Consider the following 24,562-nt stretch of genomic DNA (forward strand, 5'->3'; position numbering starts at 1 on the left):
GCATTGCGGCTGAGGGTGGGACAAAACAGCAGATTTTCAAGAACTGTCCAAAATATGGATTTGGGTGAAAGGCTCCAACCCACTCTTCATTAACGAATCTGCGACTTGTGGTCGAAGTAGATCATTAAATACAAAGAAACATGAAGCGAACAATGCTTTCTGTGCTACTCATCTGCATTCCAACACCCAGAAAGCTTTTCTACTTTTGTGGTTTCCCTGTGGCAGTGATGGCTGGGCTGTGAGCACCAGGTTCTTTGCTATTATATCCAGGCCTAGATCTTGCAAATCTGTATGTGACATGACCAGAAATACAAGAGTTGGTGTGGGTAGAGGATGGGTGTTTAAGGAGACATGGGCATAAACATGATCCAGTCTACGCTAATAGGGGGGTTAAGTAAGCTCTACACTCCCCTCTCAGGCCTCCCTCCTACTACAGGGCAGAATCTCATTAATGCAAGACTGGGGTCCCCTATGCTCCCTGTCCTGCTCAGCACTTAAACTTGTAGCATCCTGTACCGGGCAACGTGGAAATAATCTGCTGTACTCTTAAAGAAACTGATCTGTCTTAAAGGGAAAGTCAGCTCCAGATTGATGCATCACGAAAACGGCACCGACTGTGAGAACTATTCAGCAGTGGAGCTCTGCCAACGGCCGCAACGGCCTTGCTGCTCAGCCAGCGATTTGTGTGCCTCAAAGAAACTGCTTCACACAACAAGAGTTTACAAAACCCAAAATAGTTTTATTCACTTTTTCAGATTTTTGCCTCGACGAAACATTTTGCAAACATGCTAAGGCTACAAAATGTCCAAGTTGACAAAGACATGCAATGCTGAGCATTCAATAAGTCACGGCTATAACTGGAGTGACCGCACCCACCTGGGCCCCGGGGCCCACAGAACAGGGATGGTGTACAGTAATCATGGTAACGTACCACACAGGACTCAGCAACCTGAGGTAGGTCTCTTTACAGTAAGAAAATAACTTCCTTCCAGTGTCACACCCTGATCAGCAGGAACCTGTTCAAAGTTGCAGAAGACTTTGGGGTGTTAAGTGTTAAGGTAATATGTGTGCAAGACCAAAACGAGAAATGCTGATGTATTATAAGCTTAGTGTAAGTGAACAGCTCGAAGGGTGAGTGTTATGTATGCCTATAAGAACCAACCTCAACCTGTAAGGAGCATTAGCAGCTTCAGGATAAATGATTCAGCTGGAGCAGCTCAGGAAAGAAAAGACTTTAGTGCCAGCAACCCAGGGTTTGGATTTGAACTTCAGAGAGCAATTGTTTTACTATAGGTTGTTCTATAAACATTTAGATTCTAGTCACCAGTTAGATCAGCAAAGCAGGAGTTTGGTTATTTTAATAGAAACAAAACCCAAACTCCATTGATACATTAGGGAATTGCCCCAGGACACTGCACGAGGAAGAGCTGCTGCATTCCCATCACTGCACCAGGACACAGTGATCGTGGAACTTTCCTGTGACCCAGAAGTGGTCTTCTCCCTGAACCACTCAGGAAATCAAAAAAAGCTACCCTGGGAAAGCATCATTGGAAGCAGCTGCCACCATGAACATTAGTGATGCTCCAAACAGCTTTAACAATAGTTACGATGCAATAGAGTTACACCACAGAGCCCTTCCCCCTTGTGCAGGACGACAACGATGGGACATTGAAGGACACTACTGCAAAGCTTCACTTCCATTCAGACACGCAGAAAATCCGGCACTATGAAAAGACCAGCTGTAAGAGACTAAATGGTGTCTGATACAGTCTGATAAAGCCAGCTCTCTAGTACCGTAACCTGTACAAAAATTATAGAAAAGAATATGCACTGTTATTAATACAGTGCTCATTTTAATATAAAATAAACAGCTTACATTTCCACTGTAAATATAGGCTATGTACAGAATTATGTATAGATATAGCTACATGTATAAAGCTTCATTATAGGCCTCTGATACATTTATAACTATGGCTCCCTGAGCCACTTGTAGAGTGCATTTAGTAACAAAAAAATTTAGTAATATGAATATGGAATAAATACAATAAAAACAGGAAGAAATCTTACAGGGTTTTAAAAAGTCTCCGGTTTGACACATTGTGCTAAAAATTAAAAAGATGAAAAGGCAATAATCTGCTTTGACAATGAGGAGCAGCCTGCCACAGGCAGGGATTGGAAACCTCCAAATTAAAGTGACTGTATCCTGAATTTTAGCCCTTGACCGCAACCTTGTTGTCTGCAGCAGCAAACATGGCATAGAAGCGCGAGTTCTCATTGGACAGAAGGGCAGGCGGAGTGTCGAATTCCACTACCTAAAACAAACAAGGTGGGGAGTTTTCATTAATGAAATTCAGCATAAAACAGGTTGCCACAACAGAGGGTATGCTAACATCATAGTGATGCACCAGGGGACTCAATGCAAGGGACTATGCCCAGGGCAGCTATATTCCAGGTCCCAATCTGACTCCCTGCCCACATCATCTCCTGAGGCCACACAGACAGACTGCATAATGCCAAGTTTGGAGCACCCCTTATTTGCTTAGCATCTTTTTTCAAATCATTCCATGGATGCCCACATGCTAGAAAGACTTCAACAGCTGACAGCCTCCTGGTTCATTATCCAGGCCTCCCTTTGCAGATCTGGCTTTAGCCTACTAATGGCATCTGCTTTAAGATTTTAGATTGTATTCTGTTAGGACTGAAACCTCTTTTACCTTCCCCCTTTCATTTTCTTACCACCGTCAAGAGTTTCCATTATTATTTTTTTCCAAGCATCCAACCCCACAGGAAGACAGAGTCCCTCCCCAAAGAGCATTGTTCTGACATAAATGAGTGGCACAGGATAAAGAGAGAGGAATGAAGAGCACCCAGTAATGGATGAAGGCAACAATAAGAGCGCATAATTATTCAGAGGGCACAGATGCCTCTTGGTGCCTTCACCAAATTAGTCTTAAAAACCTAGACATGGCTCCTGCTCCACGTGCCAGCTAGAGTTTTAATGAGAATTAGTTCTCCCAGCTCCCTACCAGCCCAGAGTGCAAGAGCAAACTCTGACGCCCAGCAGCAGGACAATGATAGGTGGCATGGTAACAGTCTATGCCTATTTGAAGGGTGTAAACGTCAAGCAGGGATAGGAATTACTTAGACAGGGGTGTAACTTGGAGGAATGGGGAAAAATTAAGAAAATGTAGGCTAAACTTTAGGAAGAAAAAAAAGTTTCCTAAGATGAGACTGATCCAGCTGTGGAATACTCTCTTGGTGGCCGGGGGTGCATATGTCCCGTCTCTGGGAACATTTCAAATGAGACTGGACAAAACATTAGGAATGTACAATAGTGAGCAACCCTGCACTGGCTCAGAGACAGACAGACTTGGTGGGACCCAACAGGTCTTTCCTTCTCTGACTTCTGGGACCACACCATATTCTTCACATTTGGAGTTTACTGTATAGAGCCCCTATATGAAAATCTGAAGCATGTCTCTCACAACCAATTATTACCATAGGGCTGCACAACAGCGCCAGGGCAAATGGCACTGAACCCTACCGAGATGCAGGCGGCTCTTATACCGGTTAGAATTAATCTGTCTGTGGAGTTTCCAAGTGATGAGCTTGCTCCTACATACCTGCTTCTAGATGGGTTTGGTGTTTTTTAAGGAAAAGCGGGAGAAGGAACATTCATCCCCTTTGATCTCATCATGATGGAGCGGTCCCTTATTCCAACACAGAGAACTACCGTCACAGGGGTGAAAGAACATACAGCCACAAGTACCATGGCTTTCCATGCTATGGAGAGACAAGCTCAGCCTGGCTATGTAAGCAGCACCAGCAAGCAGGCTATACCTAGAGCCAAAGCAATCTACAAGAATGCCAGCCACAAAGGCAAAGTGCTACTAATTACCTGCCCTTGTGTTAGCACCATGATCCGATCAGAGCCCAGCACAGTGTGCAGGCGGTGAGCAATTGTTAGCATAGTGCAATCTGCAAATGCCTCCCGAACAGTCTCCTGAATCAGTACATCTGTCTCCGTGTCCATCGCAGCTGTTGCTTCATCTAGTATCAAAACCTGCAAACGGCACATAATGCAGGCTGTTACATTCTAGCTAACCCACTTCCCCCAAGTACACAGGCACACAGCGTGGTCTGAAGACAATTCTGCTGACTGCCATGACAACAAGGGTGACTGATAATCCTAATAATGCCTCTTGCACTTGAGAAGGGCATCTTGTGCAACTGCCTTGGACGCAGTCACTCCCTGGGCCTTGTTTGCTGGGAGCGTTTTACGAGCGCCTGTCCCATGGCCCTATAACATGGGGCCGTCGCGTAGGGCTCAGACAGCAACCTCATTCAGTTTTATATTCCGCACCTGAATCTCAGATTTGAGCTTTAACCAGTGAACTATTCCTGATGGAACAAGCACCTTCAGCACTCTCAGGAGAAGGCTTTTGGAGAGAGGAGGAGATGAATGGAGGCTAGGAAGTCTGTATCATCAATCAGCTGTCTAGGACTAAAAGCACTGTGCTGTGGACTGCTGGCTCCTTTAACAACATTAATGCTGGTGTCTACCTTGTAGCAGCTCTCACTAGCTTATATCATACAGCTAGCCTGAGAAAGGAAGAGATTCCCACCATCCAGCCCTTGCTTAGCTCAAGACCATGCCCGCATTACCATAGATAGGTGACAATAGCTTGAACACTGCAACTCACATAGTATTTATTGTTCTCTTTAGTCTCTGCTTTGAAGTTTTCATACACAGAACTACAATTCAGAGACACTATTCCCCTCTACAGACTTCTGAGAATACCCCCCTCTCTCAAGTTTCCATGTTGCCACTCCCATCTAGAGTTAGTCCATATTGCTCCTTAGTAACCTGGAGGGGATCGCTGTTAAACAAGGACACCCTCTTTCTCTCCAGATCCAGACAACCACACTACTGGAATGGCAGCTCATCAAATCTCATTGGCTAAGCTAGGTGGGCCTCGCTGGTATTTCATGTGATACAAGAGAAACCCAGGGTACTGCAGAGAGACGTGTGGGGATCTTAGATGAGACCACAGGTCCTTCCAAGCTTGCAATGAATCTGATGGTCTGAGTGATGGGGTGAAGGTGGGAAGGGGGGGGTGGGGAGGCACTGTGCTGATGGAGGTACCATTTTTTGATGAGATATAAAAACTGAGGATGTGAAAACTCAATGAGAGCCACTTTTTAAAAAGAAAAAGGCAGTTTAACCCTGAGTCCTGGTCAAGTTCCACTTGGGTCCATCCGTTCTGAGCTACCTAAAATCCTTTCTTCACTGAAATTATTATTCAGTTTCCCCTCCTAAAGGAACAAAAACCTTGATAATTTTGGCAGCACAGGTCCCATGTTCCACTTCTAGGGGTTACATTTAAGTGGAAGAGGAAGTGATCCTTACACCAAAAGAAAATACTTCGATACTGTCAGGATGAATGGAGCAATGTAAAATATCAGCTCTGCAACAATCTTGGCGAGCACTAGCAAAGGCGGGGGGCGGGAGACGGCACCTAGTGCTGTCATGCAACAGGGCAAAGCCACAAGCACAGCCTAAGACTCTAGCTGTTAAACAACAAATCTCTGGATACAGTATTTGCGAGACCTATGAATCGTAGGGTGTCCTGAAGAACTAATATTTGCCTAAGGAACGCCTTCCCCACTCTCCTGACCCCATATACTCTGTGGGTCACATTACTTGTTGGTGTAACTCCCTTGACATCAATGGAATTAGAACTTGAATTTGGCCCACAGAGCCGTCTTCTCATGCTGCAGTGACTGTGACCTCTCCAGCTATTTCCCCTCCCGCAGACACTCACCTTACAGCGACGCAGCAAGGCTCTGGCTATGCACAGTAACTGTCTCTCCCCCACAGAGAAGTTTTCCCCATTTTCCATCACTTCCGATTCCAGTTTCATGGGCAGCTGAGCAACCTGCAGGGAAAGCAGGGGGAAGATTGAAGCCACTGTACTGAGATGTTGCACCACCACCACCACGTGAACAGGACAAGTCGCACTGCTGCTTCTCTGGAAATTCAATCCCACCACGGGGCTAAGAAAAGTTCCATCCATCCCGTGCCCCTCACCCTGGCGTCCAAGTGCTTCCCACTCCCTCCATCTTCCCGAAGAAACAGGTCGTACTAAAGAACCTACAGAACTAGAACCTGTTTAAACTAAGCAGGTCTGATAGCTTGAACATCTAGTCAGTCTGTCTGAAATGCCTCATGTATTTGATAATGCTACTGTGAATTTACACTAGAATTCTGGACATGTAGGGCTAGACTAGAATACCCAAATGATTTCAAGAGGTAACCTTGCAGTGACATTAGCTTAAAATAAGTGAACAAGTCTCATTCATAAAAGCCTACAGCGTATTCAGAAGTCACATCAGTATGAATACCCTGTCTCCTGACATCCTCCCCCATCAAGAGCAAACCGTGAACCTAGCCCTGTGCTGTGCAAGTTCCTACATGCTAGAGCCAAATAGGCAGCCTAATGCCATGTGACCGATCCACTGTGGGAAAAGGAAAGAGCTGAAGGTGAAGTGGCAATGAGACTTGCGGCAGATAACAAGCACACACAGCAGATTTAGAGTTCACTATATGTGTACACACCCTCACCACATCACCAGAAAAGTGACACAAGCCTTTCCCATAAGCAGAAGAGACTGCAAGGACAGACTGAACTTTACCTGCAAGTCTTTAAAGCAGCAGTGGCTACTAGTGGGATACGCAGGTAAGATCTTTGTCTCTCTCTCTCTCTAACATAACCATACCCTTTCTCCTCTCCTCCCACTGTGCATCATACTTACACACTCCTTCATGTGAGTCCTTTCCAAGGCATCCCAGATTTGCTCCTCACTGTACTGGTTGAAAGGATCCAGGTTTGATCTAGAAGAGGAGGGAGAAAATATAACAAGAATCTCTCACCAGTTCAACACTGAATGGCAAAACTGTGGAGTTCTAACCCCTCAGCATGGACAGCTCGTATCCACCCAATGCAGCAACAGAATTCACACCACAGAAGTCAGGCACTCCTGGCACACCATGGTTAAAATGGCCAAAAAAACCAAAAAGGTGGAAAAAACCCACAAAAAAGCAAGAATCTAAGGGAGATTTAAAGTGGGAGGCTACCTGTAAGACAACACAAAGCAATGATCATGCCCAACTCAGAGTCTCGACCAATACCCAGCTTGAACTCAGATTTCACTTGCTTCTGTGTCACAAGCTTGTTATAGTTTTAAAAGCCTGTTAGAACGGTTATACTAAAATGAAAGGTTGGAAGCGTTCTAACTAGACCACCACTCCTAGGCTCTTGCACTACACACACCGATGGCAGGAGCAGGCCAGTGCCAGAAGGCCCAGCTTCTGCTCCCAAACCAGCATATCGCACCAGGTACCACACACAACAGCAAATGGCAATTCCGTGGCACCCAGATTTCTGAAGCTTCTGCTGTTTCCTAGGATCAGGATTTTAGTCAGTTTCACTTTCCTGCTATCCACACATGGTGCAAAATGTAATGAGAAAATGAACATAGGAGAAGGGATGTGTATGCCACAAAAGAATCAGCCAAGATGAACTGCTGGATGCTACACTATTGAGTCACTCTAGTTAGTGCCCTGGGGGGAGATCCACTGCTTGGGACATTTAAAATTAGACTGAACAATACACCACAGAAATAATCTTTCAAGGTTCATGTCAATCTAATGGCACTTTTCGATCTCCATTGTCTATGGTTTTACTAACCTCACAGTTCCACTGAATAACACAGGCTCCTGAGGGATTATTGAGAGTTTGCTGCGGAGATCTGCTAAACCAATGTCATTGATTTTCACTCCATCGATTTTAATGCAGCCTCCAGACAGTTCAACGAGACGAAAGAGTGCCATTCCAAGTGAGGACTTCCCTGCATGGATGGACGGGGGGAAGAAAAAAAAAAAAAAAAAAAGTCAGCCAGTGGTTTTTGGGAGCAACAGCTCCGTATAGCTGGTACTGTAGGGACAGAGACAGTTTAAAAGAATAGAAGTGTTTCAAAATATTGATACAAAGTGGCCTCCAAACAGTTCTGGGTGGGTCTAATCCAGGCTGGGCTTCATCATCTTTAAAATCCTAAACACCAATTCCTCATTTAGAAACAAGAATACTGAAACTTAGCTATTCATTTGATATCTTCCTACTCAACTGCCGTTTTAAACGAACAGCATCTTTCACATTACAGGCCTCTTAAGAAGATTTAGGGCCAAATGTGGCTGCCACATCTATGCAAACAACTCCCAGCAAAACCACAACAAGCAGATTTTAGGGGAAGAATTTGGCCATTGAAAGGAAGAGTTGGATAGCTATATGTTGGCTGAGTAGACAAACATAGTTGCTACTCGATGCTGGGCAACAGCCGTAGATGACAGAAGAGGGGTTAATTAGTACTGTGTTGGCCAGAGCGTAGCTGGGTTTTCCCTCTTCAAGAGGGATTATTTTTTGTTCAAGTCTTCGTCCGTGTGGATCCCACTCAAGGTGTGCAAGTGGGATCCACACAGAAGGCACATGGCACACCTTGAGTGGGATCTGCACGAACAATTCTGAAGAACCAGTTACATAAGGTAAGTAAACCGTTCTTGTCCAGCTGGACATCTTGCATCCCATTCAAATGCCTTCAGCTCAGATCCTGAAGGAAGCATCTTCACAGTGGTGCAGAGGCTTTCACATCAATAAGAGCTAACCAGTTATATCGTCAAGCCTGCCAGCAAAGTTATTTAATTCCACCCAAAGCTCCTTCTCACCTGACCCCGTCCGCCCCACGATGCCAATCTTTTCCTTGGGTTTAATGGTAAAGGACACTTTCTTAAGCACCAGTGGGAGATTCTCTCGGTACCGCATCTCTGCGTTTTCAAAGACAACTTCGCCTTCTTGGGGCCAGTCCAGAGGGGGAGCTTTATTCTTAATTCGAGCTGGAGCCTCCAGAGAAAGGGTCTTTAAAAACAAAAACAAGACCAAAAAGTCTAGTTTCCAGTCAGCAAAATGCATCAACATGGCAAATCGTTTACTGCAGTTCTTTACAGGAGTTGGTTTCTTTATATTGTAGATTTTTCCCCTTCTTTTCTCACTGCTAAGCTGGGGAGGGAAGCTGTGCCCCCAAAACTGATCCCAGGTCCCTTGAATGGTGCTCTGCATTTCCCCACTACAGGGTCAGCCCCACATGCTGCTTTAAACGCCACCTTAATGAGCATTTGAGGAAGGCAATGTTGCCTAGTGGCAAAGGCACCAGATTAGGAGTCAAGAGACCTGAGTTCAATTCCTGGTTAGAACATAAGAATGGCGACACTCGGTCAGGCCAAAGGTCCATCTAGTCCAGTATCCTGTCTTCCGACAGGTTTCAGAGTAACAGCCGTGTTAGTCTGTATTCGCAAAAAGAAAAGGAGTACTTGTGGCACCTTAGAGACTAACCAATTTATTTGAGCATAAGCTTTCGTGAGCTACAGCTCACTTCATTGGATGCATACTGTGGAAACTGCAGAAGACATTATATACACAGAGACCATGAAACAATACCTCCTCCCACCCCACTCTCCTGCTGGTAATAGCTCATCCAAACTGACCACTCTCCTTACAATGTGTATGATAATCAAGGTGGGCCATTTCCAGCATAAATCCAAGTTTAACCAGAAAGTCTGGGCGGGGGGAGGGGGTAGGAAAAAACAAGGGGAAATAGGCTACCTTGCATAATGACTTAGCCACTCCCAGTCTCTATTTAAGCCTAAATTAATAGTATCCAATTTGCAAATGAATTCCAATTCAGCAGTTTCTTGCTGGAGTCTGGATTTGAAGTGTTCTCCGACTGGTTTATGAATGTTATAATTCTTGCCATCTGATTTGCGTCCATTTATTCTTTTACGTAGAGACTATCCAGTTTGACCAATGTACATGGCAGAGGGGCACTGCTGGCACATGATGACATATATCACATTGGTGGATGTGCAGGTGAACAAGCCTCTGATAGTGTGGCTGATGTTATTAGGCCCTGTGATGGTGTCCCCTGAATAGATATGTGGGCACAGTTGGCAACGGGCTTTGTTGCAAGGATAGGTTCCTGGGTTAGTGGTTCTGTTGTGTGGTATGTGGTTGTTGGTGAGTATTTGCTTCAGGTTGGGGGGCTGTCTGTAGGCAAGGACTGGCCTGTCTCCCAAGATTTGTGAGTGTTGGGTCATCCTTCAGGATAGGTTGTAGATCCTTAATAACGCGTTGGAGGGGTTTTAGTTGGGGGCTGAAGGTGACGGCTAGTGGTGTTCTGTTATTTTCTTTGTTAGGCCTGTCCTGTAGTAGGTGACTTCTGGGAACTCTTCTGGCTCTATCAATCTGTTTCTTCACTTCCGCAGGTGGGTACTGTAGTTGTAAAGAGAGTGGTCACTTTGGATGGGCTATTACCAGCAGGAGAGTGAGCTTGTGGGGGGGGGGGGGTGAGAAAACCTGGATTTGTGCTGGAAATGGCCCAACTTGATTATCATACACATTGTAAGGAGAGTGATCACTTTAAATAAGCTATTACCAGCAGGAGAGTGGGGTGGGAGGAGGTATTGTTTCATGGTCTCTGTGTATATAACGTCTTCTGCAGTTTCCACAGTTTGCATCTGATGAAGTGAGCTGTAGCTCACGAAAGCTTATGCTCAAATAAATTGGTTAGTCTCTAAGGTGCCACAAGTACTCTTTTTCTTTTAGCTTATTTTCTAGCACACAGATACCCATGCCATCCCCAAGATGGAGAACTGAGGCTCTTTGTTTGCTATGGTCAAAGATACAGAAAGCCACGGCTGGAACACAGCAAAAACTGTGATGGGAAATGACAACAAAAGTCAAATATGCTTTATATTGCAATCAAAACAGTTTTAAACAAGTTCATAATACAATGACCATTCAGACAGCCAACAGGGTAGGAAATCATAGAGTTGTCTTGCTCAGTAGCAAGCCGTCCAGGGTGACACAGACAATGACTTTACAAAACCCTATGAAAGGCCTGGGTTTTGTCCCTGAAGACATGGCCATGACAAACACAGCACCGCTCAGTGAGAGCTACACTTGGCCATTCACAGGGGGAAGGTACAGAAATACCTGGGATGGTTCCCTCAGCTTCTGCAGGTAGAAAGCGTCACCTCGGATGGCTGCACAAGATTGCTAGTTTCTTTTTGTTTCTTTATGTAGCTACAAAATTAAACTAATGTTTCTTTCCCCTGCACATGCAGTCTCTAGAATAGAACAGGATAAACTATCCCACATATGGACTGCTTAAAGGCCTGGAGTTTCCAGAGGGATACACGTCTATGGCGATTGTTTGAGATTGCTGACCAACTCCTCAAACGGCACAAGGGGAGCCGCACTCTGCAACTCCTGTGTCTGTGGACCTGAAAAAGAGGCTAGTCTGCAAACCAACATATCAGACCCACTGTACAAGCTTCTCCGGGACCCCTCTCTTCCCACAGTACCAACACAGAGAGCCCACTGTAGTGTAGGAAAAGGTGTGGAGCAGGATTTACTGCTACCTTAAGCAACAGTAACTTGCTATACATTTAGCATGGCAAGTTGCACATCTGTACAAGGACAGCATGTTGTTTAGTGGCTGTCCTGACTCATCCCCGTCCATCTCCCCCTCTCAGCCGTCTTAAGGTTCTCAGCTGCCAACTTCAATTCTGGAAAGGATTCCACAATTTTCAAAATATATTTTACAGCAGACAGCTGTGTGGAAAACAAGAGTGACTCAATGGGGACACAGTGACTTTAAACGCCGAGCAAGTAGAGTCAAGTCTTAAAAGAGCCACTAATAAAGTAAACCTTTCAGACCCTGAAGTGACGCAAACATGCCAGAGAGTGGGTATTATGCAGCTGCCCTAAAATATTGGATGGATTTCCTACAGTGAGCCCTTCTCACCCCCACATTTCCTTCCTTCTTGCTGCAGGACTCCTTGCAAACATTCAGAGTGTAATTACGCTTCACTGCAACCGGGCAGAAGTCCTGTAAATTTATTCACCAAGCAAATGAATTCTTAGGCCCCAGTCCTGAAAACACTAAGCATGTGTTTAACTAAGTGCACCACTAGCCCCAGTGAAGTCAATTTTAAGCACATGCATGTTTGCAGGAGCAGTGCCTTATTTCCTATTCTAAAGCAGGTTCCAATGCAGATAGAGGCCAGCTCTCCTTCCGCTCATGTCAAGAGCATGAACAGCAACAAAGAATTGCACAAGAGAGTGAGAAGGTGAACTGATGCCTTACCTTGATGTAGTGATCAATCCTCTCCACTGAGGTGAAGCGAGCCTCTGTTTCTGAGGCCAGTCTGACTGTGAACTGGAATAACCCTGTTAACTGGGAGGGGGAAGAGACAGGAACTGAACCATTCATTTCGCAGAATTCTACTGGATTTGTTCATTCTTAACATGTGTAAGAGCTTTTCATAATCAATACCCCACAGAACTTGGATGCCTTGATGCAAAATAATCTCACTTGTGGTAGCTTAATCGTTAATTTTAGAAGGCTTACAGTCCCCATCAGTAGTTCTTTATTACCTCACCTACCTTATCTCTCTAATATCCTGGCACTAACATGGCTACAACATTGCATAATATTAAGCTCTTCATTTTGTAGTTTCACCTTATTACAAGAAGGGGGCATAAAAAGCCCAACAATGGAACTAACCTCTATGTATTCTAAGCACTACTAGCATAAACTAAAGTCTGCTGCAGTTTCCACGGCATGCATCCGATGAAGTGAGCTGTAGCTCACGAAAGCTCATGCTCAAATAAATTGGTTAGTCTCTAAGGTGCCACAAGTACTCCTTTTCTTTTTGCTAAAGATCACAGTAACACACCTCATCAAGCCATCAGATTGGCTAACGTGCGTGTTACTTCTCTAGAAATATCCAGGAAAGAAAAATGTGCAAATATTCTATCAAGTGCCCAAAACAGCTTCCACTCTAACATTAAAAGAGAGAAATTCAGCCACCAACAGCAACAATCTCAAGCATGACTCCCCTCCCAGCCTGTCCCTAATCACTTGGAAAGGCCCTAATCCTTGATCACTATTGCTCCATTATCAACAGAAGCATCAGTCTCTCTGCCCTCTCCCACAACACTGCATTAAGCAAAAACTTTTCAGTAAGACATTATTGTTACCTACACCAAGATGCACCATGGTTAGAGATTCAGACAGATTCTAGAAGACAGATGTGGACAGCACCTCACCTGCACAGCATAAGAGATGGCGAGCCCAGAGTATGCAGGAGGAATCTGGCCATGCATTAAGACAATCATCAGGCCGGTGGTTGTGATGAGGGCGATGCTGATAACATCTAGTCGTATGGCCAGCCAGCGCATTGCACAGCTGAACAAGTAAAATGGTGCTTGATTGTCATCCAGCAGCTCTTGGTACCTGGAAGCAGGTAAGGGAGAGATTTCTAGAGGGGCAGTTGCACCACTTTGAAGCTTTGTATTTAACTATGACACTTCTAATACTGCTGCACGAGACTAATATCAGAACTCATCTGGATGGACTAATCCTGGTTGTTGCCTGTCATGCAGAACACACTCCAAACCAGGCCTAGGGGTAGGGGATTCGCAAATACACACCTTTTATCCTCTGGCCCCTAAATCACATAAGGGATCTGCTGATCTTTGTGGTTCTCAAGCCAAGAACAAGCCAACATAAACAACAGCAAATCACAAGGGATGCCTCAGCATTCACTAACATTATAGCAACTCCTTTCCCCACATAAACCGAGCAGCATCTTCCAGGAGAAACCCAATAGCTACAAGCTACCGTGCCACAGAACACTGAGCATACAAGTACTATTTCAAGAGATATTACAGCACATTGATAGGATCTAATGAGACTAGATGATTAAAACAGACATTAGCATCGGATTTGTAGTTCCAGCTCTGCGCAGCCAAGGAAATGCAATTAATGGAAGATGGTTTTGAAGGGCTCACAAGATCAGCTGCCAGTTTTTCAGGTCCTGAAACAGTGGTTCATGCAAGTCCTATCCCATGCTAACGAACTCCAGGCTGAGTGCTGTACTGACCTGTGCAGGAATTCCTGCCTTTTGTTGTAGGCGTGGATTGTGGAGAGACCCTGTATACTAGACGTAATATGAGACAGAAACGGAGACTGCGTGATGTTGTCCTGGCGCTTCAGCTCACGAATAAAGACTCTGGAAAAGAGGAAGGAGCAACTCTGATGGACGCACACAACCATCCATACTGCACTACACCAGCCTGAAGAATACATTGCCCAATTAATTTAAGATAGAGAGGCTCTGACCCATTAAAGCGACTGGTGAGCTTACCTAGATACAACATGCAGGATTGTGAAGAGGACGGTGAGGGGCACCACTGCCACCATAAACCATGGGAAGACCCCAGCGATCACCCCGGCACAGAAGAACACCAGGATGACATTCTGAATGAACATTTCAGCTTGAAATGGCAAACGGACATCAACTGGAAAAGATGGGAGAGAAAGAGGGAGGTCTTGGAAACAGGGAGCCAAATAACCTAAATAAAGCAATTCAGTCCAGCTTCTACAAAGTCCAGGATACTGGTTTCCAAGACTAATTTAGGTATAAAGCCTTGCTCTTTAATGAGTGTTTTTGTCTTCTACAATGCTAGTGATCTTTGTAATTGCTCCTCCCGTTCCCACCCCACCGGTAAGGTCACTGCTGCAGCATTGGCCATTAAACTCTTTGCTCTTAACTTGCCATAAAAAAAGGCATCAAGGTGGTTTGGATGGGAACAATAAAGTGGCAGGTCTGGTAGCAACCACGAGCATCAGGACTGGACTGGAGTCCCCAGGACCAACCTTACTACACAGGGCATGGCTGAGCCTTCAAAGCCTGCCAGCCTCCTTCCTTCCAAAACAATTTAAGAGCTTCTAGTGCACAGAGAAATGAATATTACCCAAAAAAACATGCAATAAAATCAATTTTATCCTAGTAATCCTGTGGGCTAGTTACTAGCAGTACCCCAGCACTGACTGGTGGGCGTCCATATGCATTGGATTTAGATATGAAATTGGTTTGGTATATTTCTTTTTGGGTTGGTCTGATTTGGGGCTTTTCCATTCACAGGAGACAGCCTATAGCCTAACCCTAGCATGGCCCAATTTACTGATTTGTCTATTTCAAATATGCCACGTGCACCAAAGGCTTCTAATGTCTACAGACACACTTTCAGGTTATCTTCATCTCTGCAGCCAGTGACTGGCATGCACAATTGGAAGGTCTGAATGCAGACTGTGATGTGTTACAGAGGACAGAGAGGGACACACCTTCATCCATATCTTTGGAGAATCTGTTGAGAATCCGCCCAGTGGGTGTAGTGTCAAAGAACTTCATGGGGCTGCGAAGAATTCGTCGGAAGAGCTCATCATGGAGCCTGGAGGAAGCTCTAAGTGTTCCCTGGTAACACAGCAAAGGTTACTGGGGTTGTGTAGGGATGTCTGGCTATGCTGTCATTCACATCACGCCCACCGCCAAACAACTGAACTGGCTTACTGTGACCAAGGGGCCGAACCTCGCATCAGCCACGACCCAAAAGCAAATCTCTGCTCTTGCAGTCTTGAAGGCAGCTACAGAGTCTGTGCTGCTATGCGTTGGAAGGAAGATAATAATCCAAAAGAGGTTTTAACAGTGAAGAAGGTAGTAGCCCCAGGTGATGGAAGGTTGCAGTCAACCCAACTCATGCTTGGGCTGGCCCAAATTCAGGAAGTCTTTCTTGGGAGCTGAAGGCAGCCTCCTCACAATAATACCAAGAGGAGAGAATCAGAATGCCAGAGGCCCCAGCCATGCAGAAAGAGAGGGAGGGAAACACAATTGGCCTTGGTGCGTACCTTGACAAAGACAACCCCACGAACAGCTTTCAGAATCAACATGACTCCCATAGAGAGCGCATAGATGCCGGCATAGTAGCGCATGTGAGGGTTATCTTTCATACTGTTGCTCACAACAGTTTCATTTCCCAACATCACGGTGGTGTTCTGTGTGAAATCCAAGATCCCAGTTACATGGTTGTAGAAGACAAGAGCAGGCCAGAGGCTCACTGTGGCTGGGGCAATTTGATGACTCTCTCTTTCTTAAGTATTTTAAAACTTTCTTTTTTTTTTTTTTAAATAGGCTTCTTTTTTTAAAAAAAAATTTCCATGGAAAAAAGAACCTGGCCAATCTGGAGTAGCAGAGAAATCCAAATCCTCTCACACCCACCCTAAAAGGGAAGCTCGAGTAGAAAGCGAAGATCTTTTTAACTGACTCAGTTACATAGCCACCGTCTGCCTATGTACCCACCTACAAACCCATTCCAGCTGTGCCCCAGTCAGGATCAGTGCTCCTTTATGCAAGGCACTGTATGAACACAAGATGATCCACCCCTTTTGATTTAAGCCAATGTCCCTTTAATCTTTACTGCAGCTGCACTCTGGACTGAGTATTTAATCTATAAATTAGGTCTATCAATATACCCAGATCTCTCTCTCTACTCTTAACTAGTTCCGTGGCATTTAACGATAGGTTTCTTGGGTGTTATTTCCACCCAAGTGGACCAGTGTATGTTCAGGCACATGGCATTTCAATTTGTAGCTCCATCCCCCCATTTTATTATCGTCAGTAAATGAAACAACTTTACACGTTCTAGCCTTATTTCAGTCATTAATACGATACTAGAGCATACTGATTAAAATAAAAACCACTCTTCAAACGTCCATGAAATACACACACTAACTCCAACCCTCTTTTGCATTAGTTCTTTAGTCTCCTGAAATAATCTCTCTAGCTGTATTTGGGGTATTTAAGGTTTCATTTGAAATTTTGTCTAGGAACTTTCTGAAAAGTCCAGAGATACTTAGTTCATATAGTCCAGTATCCTGTCTTCAACACTGAACAGCAAACAGATTCTTCCCAAAAAGGAGCAAGAACCCTACAGTAGGGAAATGTGAAATAATCTATGCCCCACACTCACCCCTTGAAGGACTCACCCTAATCCCTAGTAGTTAAGGGACTTTCTTAAACCCTGAAGCATGAGGTTTTTATTCCTCCAAAACTCCTTGTTTGTATTAACTGTTATAATGCTGAACAGTCCTGTTACACATATAAACCCCCAACCACCATGAATTTTACTTTAGACCCACATTTCATTTTGCAAACTAATCACATTGGGACAACAGTTGCTGTTTTCCAGCTCCCGGGTACTTCTGCAGTATCAAAGTCGCCCTAAAAATAATGGTTAACGATTTGACTATATGAGCCCTAATCTAGTCTTGTTCACATATGGTACTTGATGTTTTACTGACCTTCATCTTTGCCAGATACTTGCTCAATAATTTCAGGCTCCTATTTTTAGTCATTACTACACAGACACATGCATCAGGAGCGGGCTGTTAATACTCTCCTCAAATACAAAGTTATTGTCCCTTAGTAGCAAAGCATTCCTGTCACTGTATAAGGGGCAGTGCTGCAGGGAGGGTGGGGGGAGCCTGTGGGGGTCATAGGCACCCCAAAATTTGCCTGAGCCACCCCTCCCCAGAACTGGGCATGCAGCTCCCACTGTGACAGTCGCCCCTTCTTTGGGAACCTGATCCATGACTGGTGGGGTGCTTGGGGAGCTCACCCACTGCCATGCCCAAGGTGGCCATGCCCAAGGGGGTCTCTGCTGAGCTGGAGAGGGGGGACTGGGAGCCTATCTGTGCTGGTGGCTCTGGCTCAGGAGTGGGAGCTGCAGCTGTTGCTATACTGAACAAGCACTCAGGCTCTTAAGTGCTCAGGCTAAAGGGACAGCATGCAACACACACCCTCTCACATACGCACACACAGTTGTCCCGTCTCCCCCTCCCCCAACCTCCATTTGGCAGTGCTTTATTTATTTTGTGCTTTTTTTTGTGTTAATTGCCAGTTCATTTAGCTAAAAGCCAAACTGCTTTTGTTACTTGAACAAAGACTTTGGTTCATGGAGGTGAACAACAGTAACATGAAGAGTGATCCCCTCTGCCAACAAAACAGCTTTACCTATGTTTTGAATTTTCAGAGTGTATGCATTTGATTGGCTTTTGGTCTGATGGAATGGAAATATGGGCTCTATCGGCTAGGGAATAAAGGTGTACTTCAGTTTTGGTCGGTTGTTTATTTTGTTTTAAACAGTAGGGAGTGTGCATGTTGTTGTTGTTTCGGGGTCTTTTTGGTATGTGCAAATGGCTAATTTTAAAATAGAATGCAGTAAATTGTCCAATTTAACGTAATTAGCTATTAGTATTATTTAGCCAGTCATTTTCCCCCCCAGAAGTTTGCATTTGTTTATTGTTAATATTATTTATTTATTGATTGAGTGACATAGGCTTTTTTCTGTTTATTTCTGATCCTCTCATTTTCCTGTCCTCCATCGTAGTTAAGCACCCCATTGTTTACTTTAACAACCCTCGCTCGTTGTGCTCCACTGCGCCTGGTCATGTGAATACATACTTTACCTTCCCTCAGTTGCTTCTTATTAAAAAAAGAAAAGTGCAGGGTTTTTTTTTTCTTGCAGCTAGTTTAGAACAACTGGTCATTTATTCCCACTGGTTTGGACATCCAGGCTGGAACTCCACTGAGGATTACCAGTATACCAGGGATGAATTTTATATAATTCACACAAGCTGCCTCTCCACCACCTCTTTAAATGCCAGTCAAGTTTCACCAACCAGGCTTTTTGCTAACACACACACACGCACACACACCAGGTTATTTCACTTAATAAGGTTCTTCTCTTGTCATAAATGACCTTCAGATCTTTAAATGTATCCACTCTCAACCTAAGCCCCGCCAATGGAGAAAATGCTGCACCATCCTAGGTTGTCATCCCCATCTCCCAAACTATTCCCAATACTCATTTTACTTAACAGTCATCTCCTTTGACAATATAAAAGTGTTATCCCACCAGATGTCCAGGTCACAGTGACAGCAAAGTGATGGACAAAATTAGCTATCGCACTTGTTGCTTGAATACTGTAAAGTAGCCACCCCCCCACTGCACTGCTCTGCTCCCATTCCTTACGCTGACAGAGCCGAGGAAGAAGGGGCCAACACCAGACTGCATGAGCTGCTGACTATTTTCTTTTCCCCCCCGTAGATTTCTGTCAGGCTCGGGGGCTAGCTTCTTTCAGATGAGATCATCTCCCGAAGAGCCCTCCTAACTATCTTCCTTTATGAAGTAGAGTTAGATTTGTCCTAGACTACCCCAAGCAATCCTAGGAAGGTAATCCCCCCCGCCTATTAGAGAGAGTTAGAAGTTCCGATTTCTCTTACCCCGCTGCCTTGCTTGATCCAGTAACTCAGCCACCAGTTGCTGAACGCCATGCTGCCCACATTCAGCACAAAGAGTGCCATGATGATCAGGAATGCAACGGGGCCTCCAGCTGCCTGGATATAGGTGCCATAAACAGACCAGGGGACAGAGCCTTTGCCCTTCTCTTCCAACTGCATCAACTGGCCTACGAAATACAATGGGACAAAAAAAGGGTGAGGGGAGAAGAGTTGCTTCTTAAGACTTTAAAAAGTTGTTTACTTCACATATAAGGGATTGTATCACCATAGACCCATAGGAGGAACACTCACTGTACAGCAGTGGTCCCCAAACTCTGGGGTGTGCCCTCCTAGGGGGTGCAAAGGAATGTTCCACTCTGCCCCCAGCTGCGACTCTGCTCCAGCCCTGCCCCCCCAGCCACAGCTCCGCTTCCGGCCATGGACTCAGCCTCAGCTCCCGGCCCCAGCTTCTGGAGGGGCATGGACAGATTCCATTATGGGTAAGAGGGGCACAACAGAAAAAGTTTGGGGACCACTGCTGTACAGAGTAGTTCTGAGAGCCTAGTTGTTACTTTGCACACAGAACTCAAAGATTCAAGCAATAGAAGAAAGCCACAGAAGACATTTCAATGGCAGAGTCATGAACAGCCCGGAAAGTATGTGAGGGCTCAAACAACATGAGACTGGTGCCAAAATCAGCATCTTTTGATCCTCACCAGTTTATTGTTAACAAAAAAGACGCTGATGGGGAAGATCAGAGCTTTCCATTCTTTATGCCCAGATGCTGCTTCCTCCCCAGAATTAAGCATGCCAGTAGGTAAACACAAATGCCCCTCTTGCAACAGCAGGGAAGAGAAGTGTGGGAGGTAGGGATGCTGATAGCTAAAGCCAGCAACATGTCACTTGCTGATTACAGCTGACTGTGCCAACTTATTTAAACTGGAATAGTGCTGAACAGACCATCTCATATTTCTAATGGATGGTCACTGGTCGTCCAATACACGTGTATGATGTGCTATCAGCAAGACAAGTGACCAAGATGTAGGGCAGCTTTCAGAACTTTTGAGCTTCAAAAAGTGAACATTTCAGGGTCACCAATGTATGCTATGATAAAAAAAGTCAGAAATCTGATTCCACGGTTACCTTCCTCCTTCTTCACTACTTTCTCCTTCTTCACAGACCCGGCTTTGGCGCTTTTATCCTGGTTTTTTTTTAACGAACTGCTTGTGCTCTTCTTTACATTTATCTGTAGAAAACAAGCTACACTGAAACATACTAAAGCACTTGTTCTTAACCTATTTACCACTGTGGGCTGTGTCTGCAGCTCTCTCTGGGTTAAGTAGGGTGCATCCACACAGTACATATATTACCTATATGGCCCTGAGGATGTCACATGGGCCACAGCTGTGTCCTGACTGGGCCACAGGTTGAGAACTACAGTACGAGAGTCATCTATTTTTTCAGACAGATATTGAGTTCCAGTAGCTTAGTGTATATACCCAGACAGGACACTCACTGGAAAGAATGCTTGTCCACTATACATGATTTCACTAAGACTGACTGACAACCACAGACAGAGTAAGTTCTCCCCTCCTATTGTCCTGTGCTATTATCTGTTTGTACTGTGGTAATGTCCAAAGGCCCCCCAATCAGGATGAGAGTCCCACTGTGCTAGGTGCTGCCCATGCACATGGGAGGATACAATCCCTCTTTCAAAGAGAGTCTACAGTCTATTCAAGACATCTTTCTCAGAAACCTCCCCAAGCTCCCTTCCAAGAAGGTACATAGGAGCTGATAGTCTCTTCCAGATACAGTGTTGCTCCCAAGACAGCCTAAGCAGTCATTACAGAGCAAAGTGAGAGCCTTACATCCCCAGACACTGAACGCACAACCTCTGAGAAGCACACACAGAGTTACTGTTCTAAACCTGGGTCATTCTCCCAAATAAGGAAGTTACAATCTGTGAACAGAATGTATATTTCAATTTTCAGGCTAACCCCACTGAAACCCTTATACGTCTTCAGGACCATCTTCCCAGGCTTTATGCTAAAAAGAGATCATTCACACTTGTCAAACCAGAGAGAATATCTATCTCCATTGAGCCCTTTCTTCCAATTCCATACGGACTACAAATCCACTGCCCATTCCATGCGCTCGTGCTTATGGAGAGGTAATGGAGGCCAGCCAAGTAAGCAGGTTGGAGAATCTCATATTAACCAGGATTGCTTTAATTTAAAAATGACAGCACCACACTCGTCACAGCACTGAGAAAGACCATGCGAGGTAACTGATTATATTCATTCCTCTGCCTCTTCCATCAGCACTACCAAGAAGAAAATCCAATCAAGCACCTCCTACCACTAAACCCATCTCCAGCCACATCACAATTCCATCTCACCAGCATGTCTTGGGTCTGATGTCTGTAAGAGGCATGTATTCAATCCATGAATGACCGGCCTCTTGTCTCTTGATAAACACACCAGGTTATTTTCCTAATCTAATTCAATTAAGATAAGGGCACTGATTTCTGTTAAACATTCAGAACAAAATTCTGAAAACTCTCTCCAATAAAAAGCAAGAACACTGCTACCTCCCAGGCATGGCTGTTGAGGAAAATACTGTGGGGAGAGGATGAGAAAGTGAAATGGCTGAAACTTTTAACACTGTGGAGACAAACTCAATCTCCCACTGAATGGTTCCTGCTTGAAGCCATTTCGGTAATTGCATTAAAGGGTGGCCAGCTGACTGAAGTGCAGCACACAAATCCCAGTTGCATTTATGGCAATTTCTCCTCAGCAGGCCCCAGTAAAAAATTTTTTTTGGCCTGTTTCAATCAGAAGATGACGACTCGTCTGGAGTTAAATTCCAGCATTTTGCTGAGTAGGACTTTTGGACAAGTAATGTTACTTCTGTTGTGTCTCAGTCATCTCACGTTAGAAAAATGGGTAAGAAGCCAGGAAGAAATATAAAACCAAGAGCTGGACTGAGCTGAGCTAACTTGGGAAGATACCATCTAAAAATGAGATGCTCATTGAAGAAGGGGATATGTATCCTCCTGTGAGCACGACAGCATAAACCAATACCTTTCCTCCATATTAGATCAACTAGTTCAGGGGCAGTACTGCATGAGAGGGGCACTCCAATAGAAAACAGCCTGCAGCAGATTCAAACTGCCAAATCATCATAGCAAGTCATTTTCCAAACTTCTTTCAAGTGACTAAGAACGTGGTTCATCTGAATTCTAAGTACAGGCATTGGTCAGAATATTTTAAAAAATGGAGTGGAGTACCTCAATATGTGGTGCCTCTCCCAGCTGCAGGCTATTAAAAATCACAGCATAGTCGCCATTTAAGTTCATCAGTCCCTCATGGCTTCCTCTTTCTGTGATACAGCCCTCTTTCATAACGATTACTTCATCACAGTCAACAAGATACTGGAGACAATGAGAGTGAGAACATGGCTTCATTATCTCAGATTGTCAGAAAAAAAACACTTGAATTTTCTCAGTAAAATAGCCTTCTGGACATGAAAGTCAGTACTCCTCCGCGCACACCTGATTGGTTAAGAACCCTGTACTGATTAGAGCACTGTGATTAATTCTACAGTACATATAAAACACAGCTTGCGTGATTTAACAATGACTTTCTGCAGAATGTTGGGGAGATGCATTCAGGCGGCTTTGAACACTAAAAATTAAGACATACCAGTTACAATGAGTTTTATCAGCAGAACAGGTGACAAGACCCCAGTCTCAGAGTACATTTATTTACAACACTAGGCTGGATTCACCGACTTCAAATCCCACATATTCTAAAATGATAAACAGGCTTTATGCACTTCAGTATTCAGGTTAGTAGAAAAACTGCTTTTGACTGGGTCATCCCTCTACCAGACCCATCTTCAGCCAAGCATTCCCAGCTCCTGTTAGCCACCTACCAGACAGCCCTGGCATAGGCTATTTACATCACTGCCAATGCTCTGTGTACAACACACAAATGAATAAAACTTAGGGCACGTCTTCACTGGCAGCGTTTTAACGTGGCTTGTGTAGTCACGGCACAGCACTGGGAGGAAAAAACCACCTCCACGAGGGGAGCAGCTCCCAGGGCTGTACTGTCTACACCGGCACTTTACAGCACTGAAATTTGCTGTGCTCAGGCAGGTGTTTTTTCACACCCCTGAGCAAGAAAGTTGCACCGCTGTAAAGTGCCAGTGTAGGCAAGCCCTTAAACTACACAGCCTGAGGGTGCCATGTTGTAACAGACCAGAGCATGGGAATCTACAGTAAGAGGCAAAAGTGACTAACCAAAAAGCATTCTATCTGAACACTTAGAAAAGATCCAAGCAAGGAAGCGTAAGGGATACTGTACCTGAAGCTGATGGGTGATGAACAGGACAGTTTTTGACTTCAGATGCTTCCTTATTGCACTGTTAAAAATATGGTTTCCTACATGTGCATCTAAGGCACTAAGAGGATCATCAAGGATGTAAATACTCTTGTCACTGTACAGGGCTCGGGCAAGACTGATCCTCTGACGTTGGCCTCCACTCAGGTTAGCCCCTCGTTCACCAATCTGTATAATATACGCAAAGTTATTGAGTTTCTTTCTGCAACACTTAACACAAAGCCTGAGATCCCTGGTGTAACTAATACAGTTAATGGAGTAACAGCGAGAATTAGAATAGGCCACATTAAAATTTAGGCGACTTATTTATTGTAAAAGGAAACTTATAGTGAATACCCCTAATGCTAACATGCTGGAAACATTCCTATTAAACAGCCAGCAGATACTATGATTTTTATTAATTATTTTTAATCTAAGTTTTAAAAGGTCTCTCTAAGGAAACTAATTCCCAGTGCAATGAAAAATTCCCACATTACAGAGTTAAAAAGCCTGGAGTAATCAGTCTCCATACAGTCCAGAATCTACATGAAGAGGATTTTTCCCATCAGTTTATAAGCACACCAGACTGATGCCCTCCCTACCCCACCACAGCACGTCAGGCTAACACTTCAATCCACCCATCCTACTCTCTGTGTTATCACAGCCAGGATTTTTACCTCCGTCAGGTCCCCATTAGGTAGGATGGCTAGGTCAGGTCTCAGACAGCAGCCATTCAGCACAGTGTTGTACCTAAAGAATATGGATAAGACAAGCAGTGAGCACTAGCACTTATGAGGGTACCCTGCTAATGGAGCATTATTTTTATTCCCACACAAACACCAGACAATCTTCTCGCTTTGAGCAATTAACTACTGAT

General features: G+C 44.6%; 1 protein-coding gene across 5 annotated transcripts in view; it reads right to left on the bottom strand.

Moving 5' to 3' along the window:
• Nucleotides 1–718: 718 nt before the first annotated feature.
• ABCC5 (ATP binding cassette subfamily C member 5) overlaps nt 719–24,562 on the bottom strand; it is a 65,920-nt gene continuing 42,076 nt past the window's right edge. For 4 of the 5 annotated variants that reach the window (XM_077825657.1, XM_077825656.1, XM_077825660.1 and 1 more), the window contains 17 exons: nt 24,363–24,435; nt 23,671–23,874; nt 22,590–22,733; nt 20,444–20,546; nt 19,304–19,488; nt 15,868–16,014; nt 15,307–15,436; nt 14,327–14,480; nt 14,063–14,191; nt 13,227–13,413; nt 12,262–12,351; nt 8,783–8,972; nt 7,752–7,911; nt 6,817–6,895; nt 5,826–5,939; nt 3,899–4,063; nt 719–2,312 (listed from right to left, as the gene is read on the bottom strand). In XM_077825657.1, coding sequence (XP_077681783.1) covers nt 2,211–2,312; nt 3,899–4,063; nt 5,826–5,939; nt 6,817–6,895; nt 7,752–7,911; nt 8,783–8,972; nt 12,262–12,351; nt 13,227–13,413; nt 14,063–14,191; nt 14,327–14,480; nt 15,307–15,436; nt 15,868–16,014; nt 19,304–19,488; nt 20,444–20,546; nt 22,590–22,733; nt 23,671–23,874; nt 24,363–24,435 — 2,356 coding nt within the window. In that variant the 3' untranslated portion in view covers nt 719–2,210. The remainder of the gene's footprint in view (nt 2,313–3,898; nt 4,064–5,825; nt 5,940–6,816; nt 6,896–7,751; nt 7,912–8,782; nt 8,973–12,261; nt 12,352–13,226; nt 13,414–14,062; nt 14,192–14,326; nt 14,481–15,306; nt 15,437–15,867; nt 16,015–19,303; nt 19,489–20,443; nt 20,547–22,589; nt 22,734–23,670; nt 23,875–24,362; nt 24,436–24,562) is intronic. The other variant, XM_077825658.1, reaches the window with a different exon arrangement.

This window comes from Eretmochelys imbricata, chromosome 9, assembly GCF_965152235.1.
Source record: "Eretmochelys imbricata isolate rEreImb1 chromosome 9, rEreImb1.hap1, whole genome shotgun sequence".
NCBI classification, from domain to species: domain Eukaryota; kingdom Metazoa; phylum Chordata; order Testudines; family Cheloniidae; genus Eretmochelys; species Eretmochelys imbricata.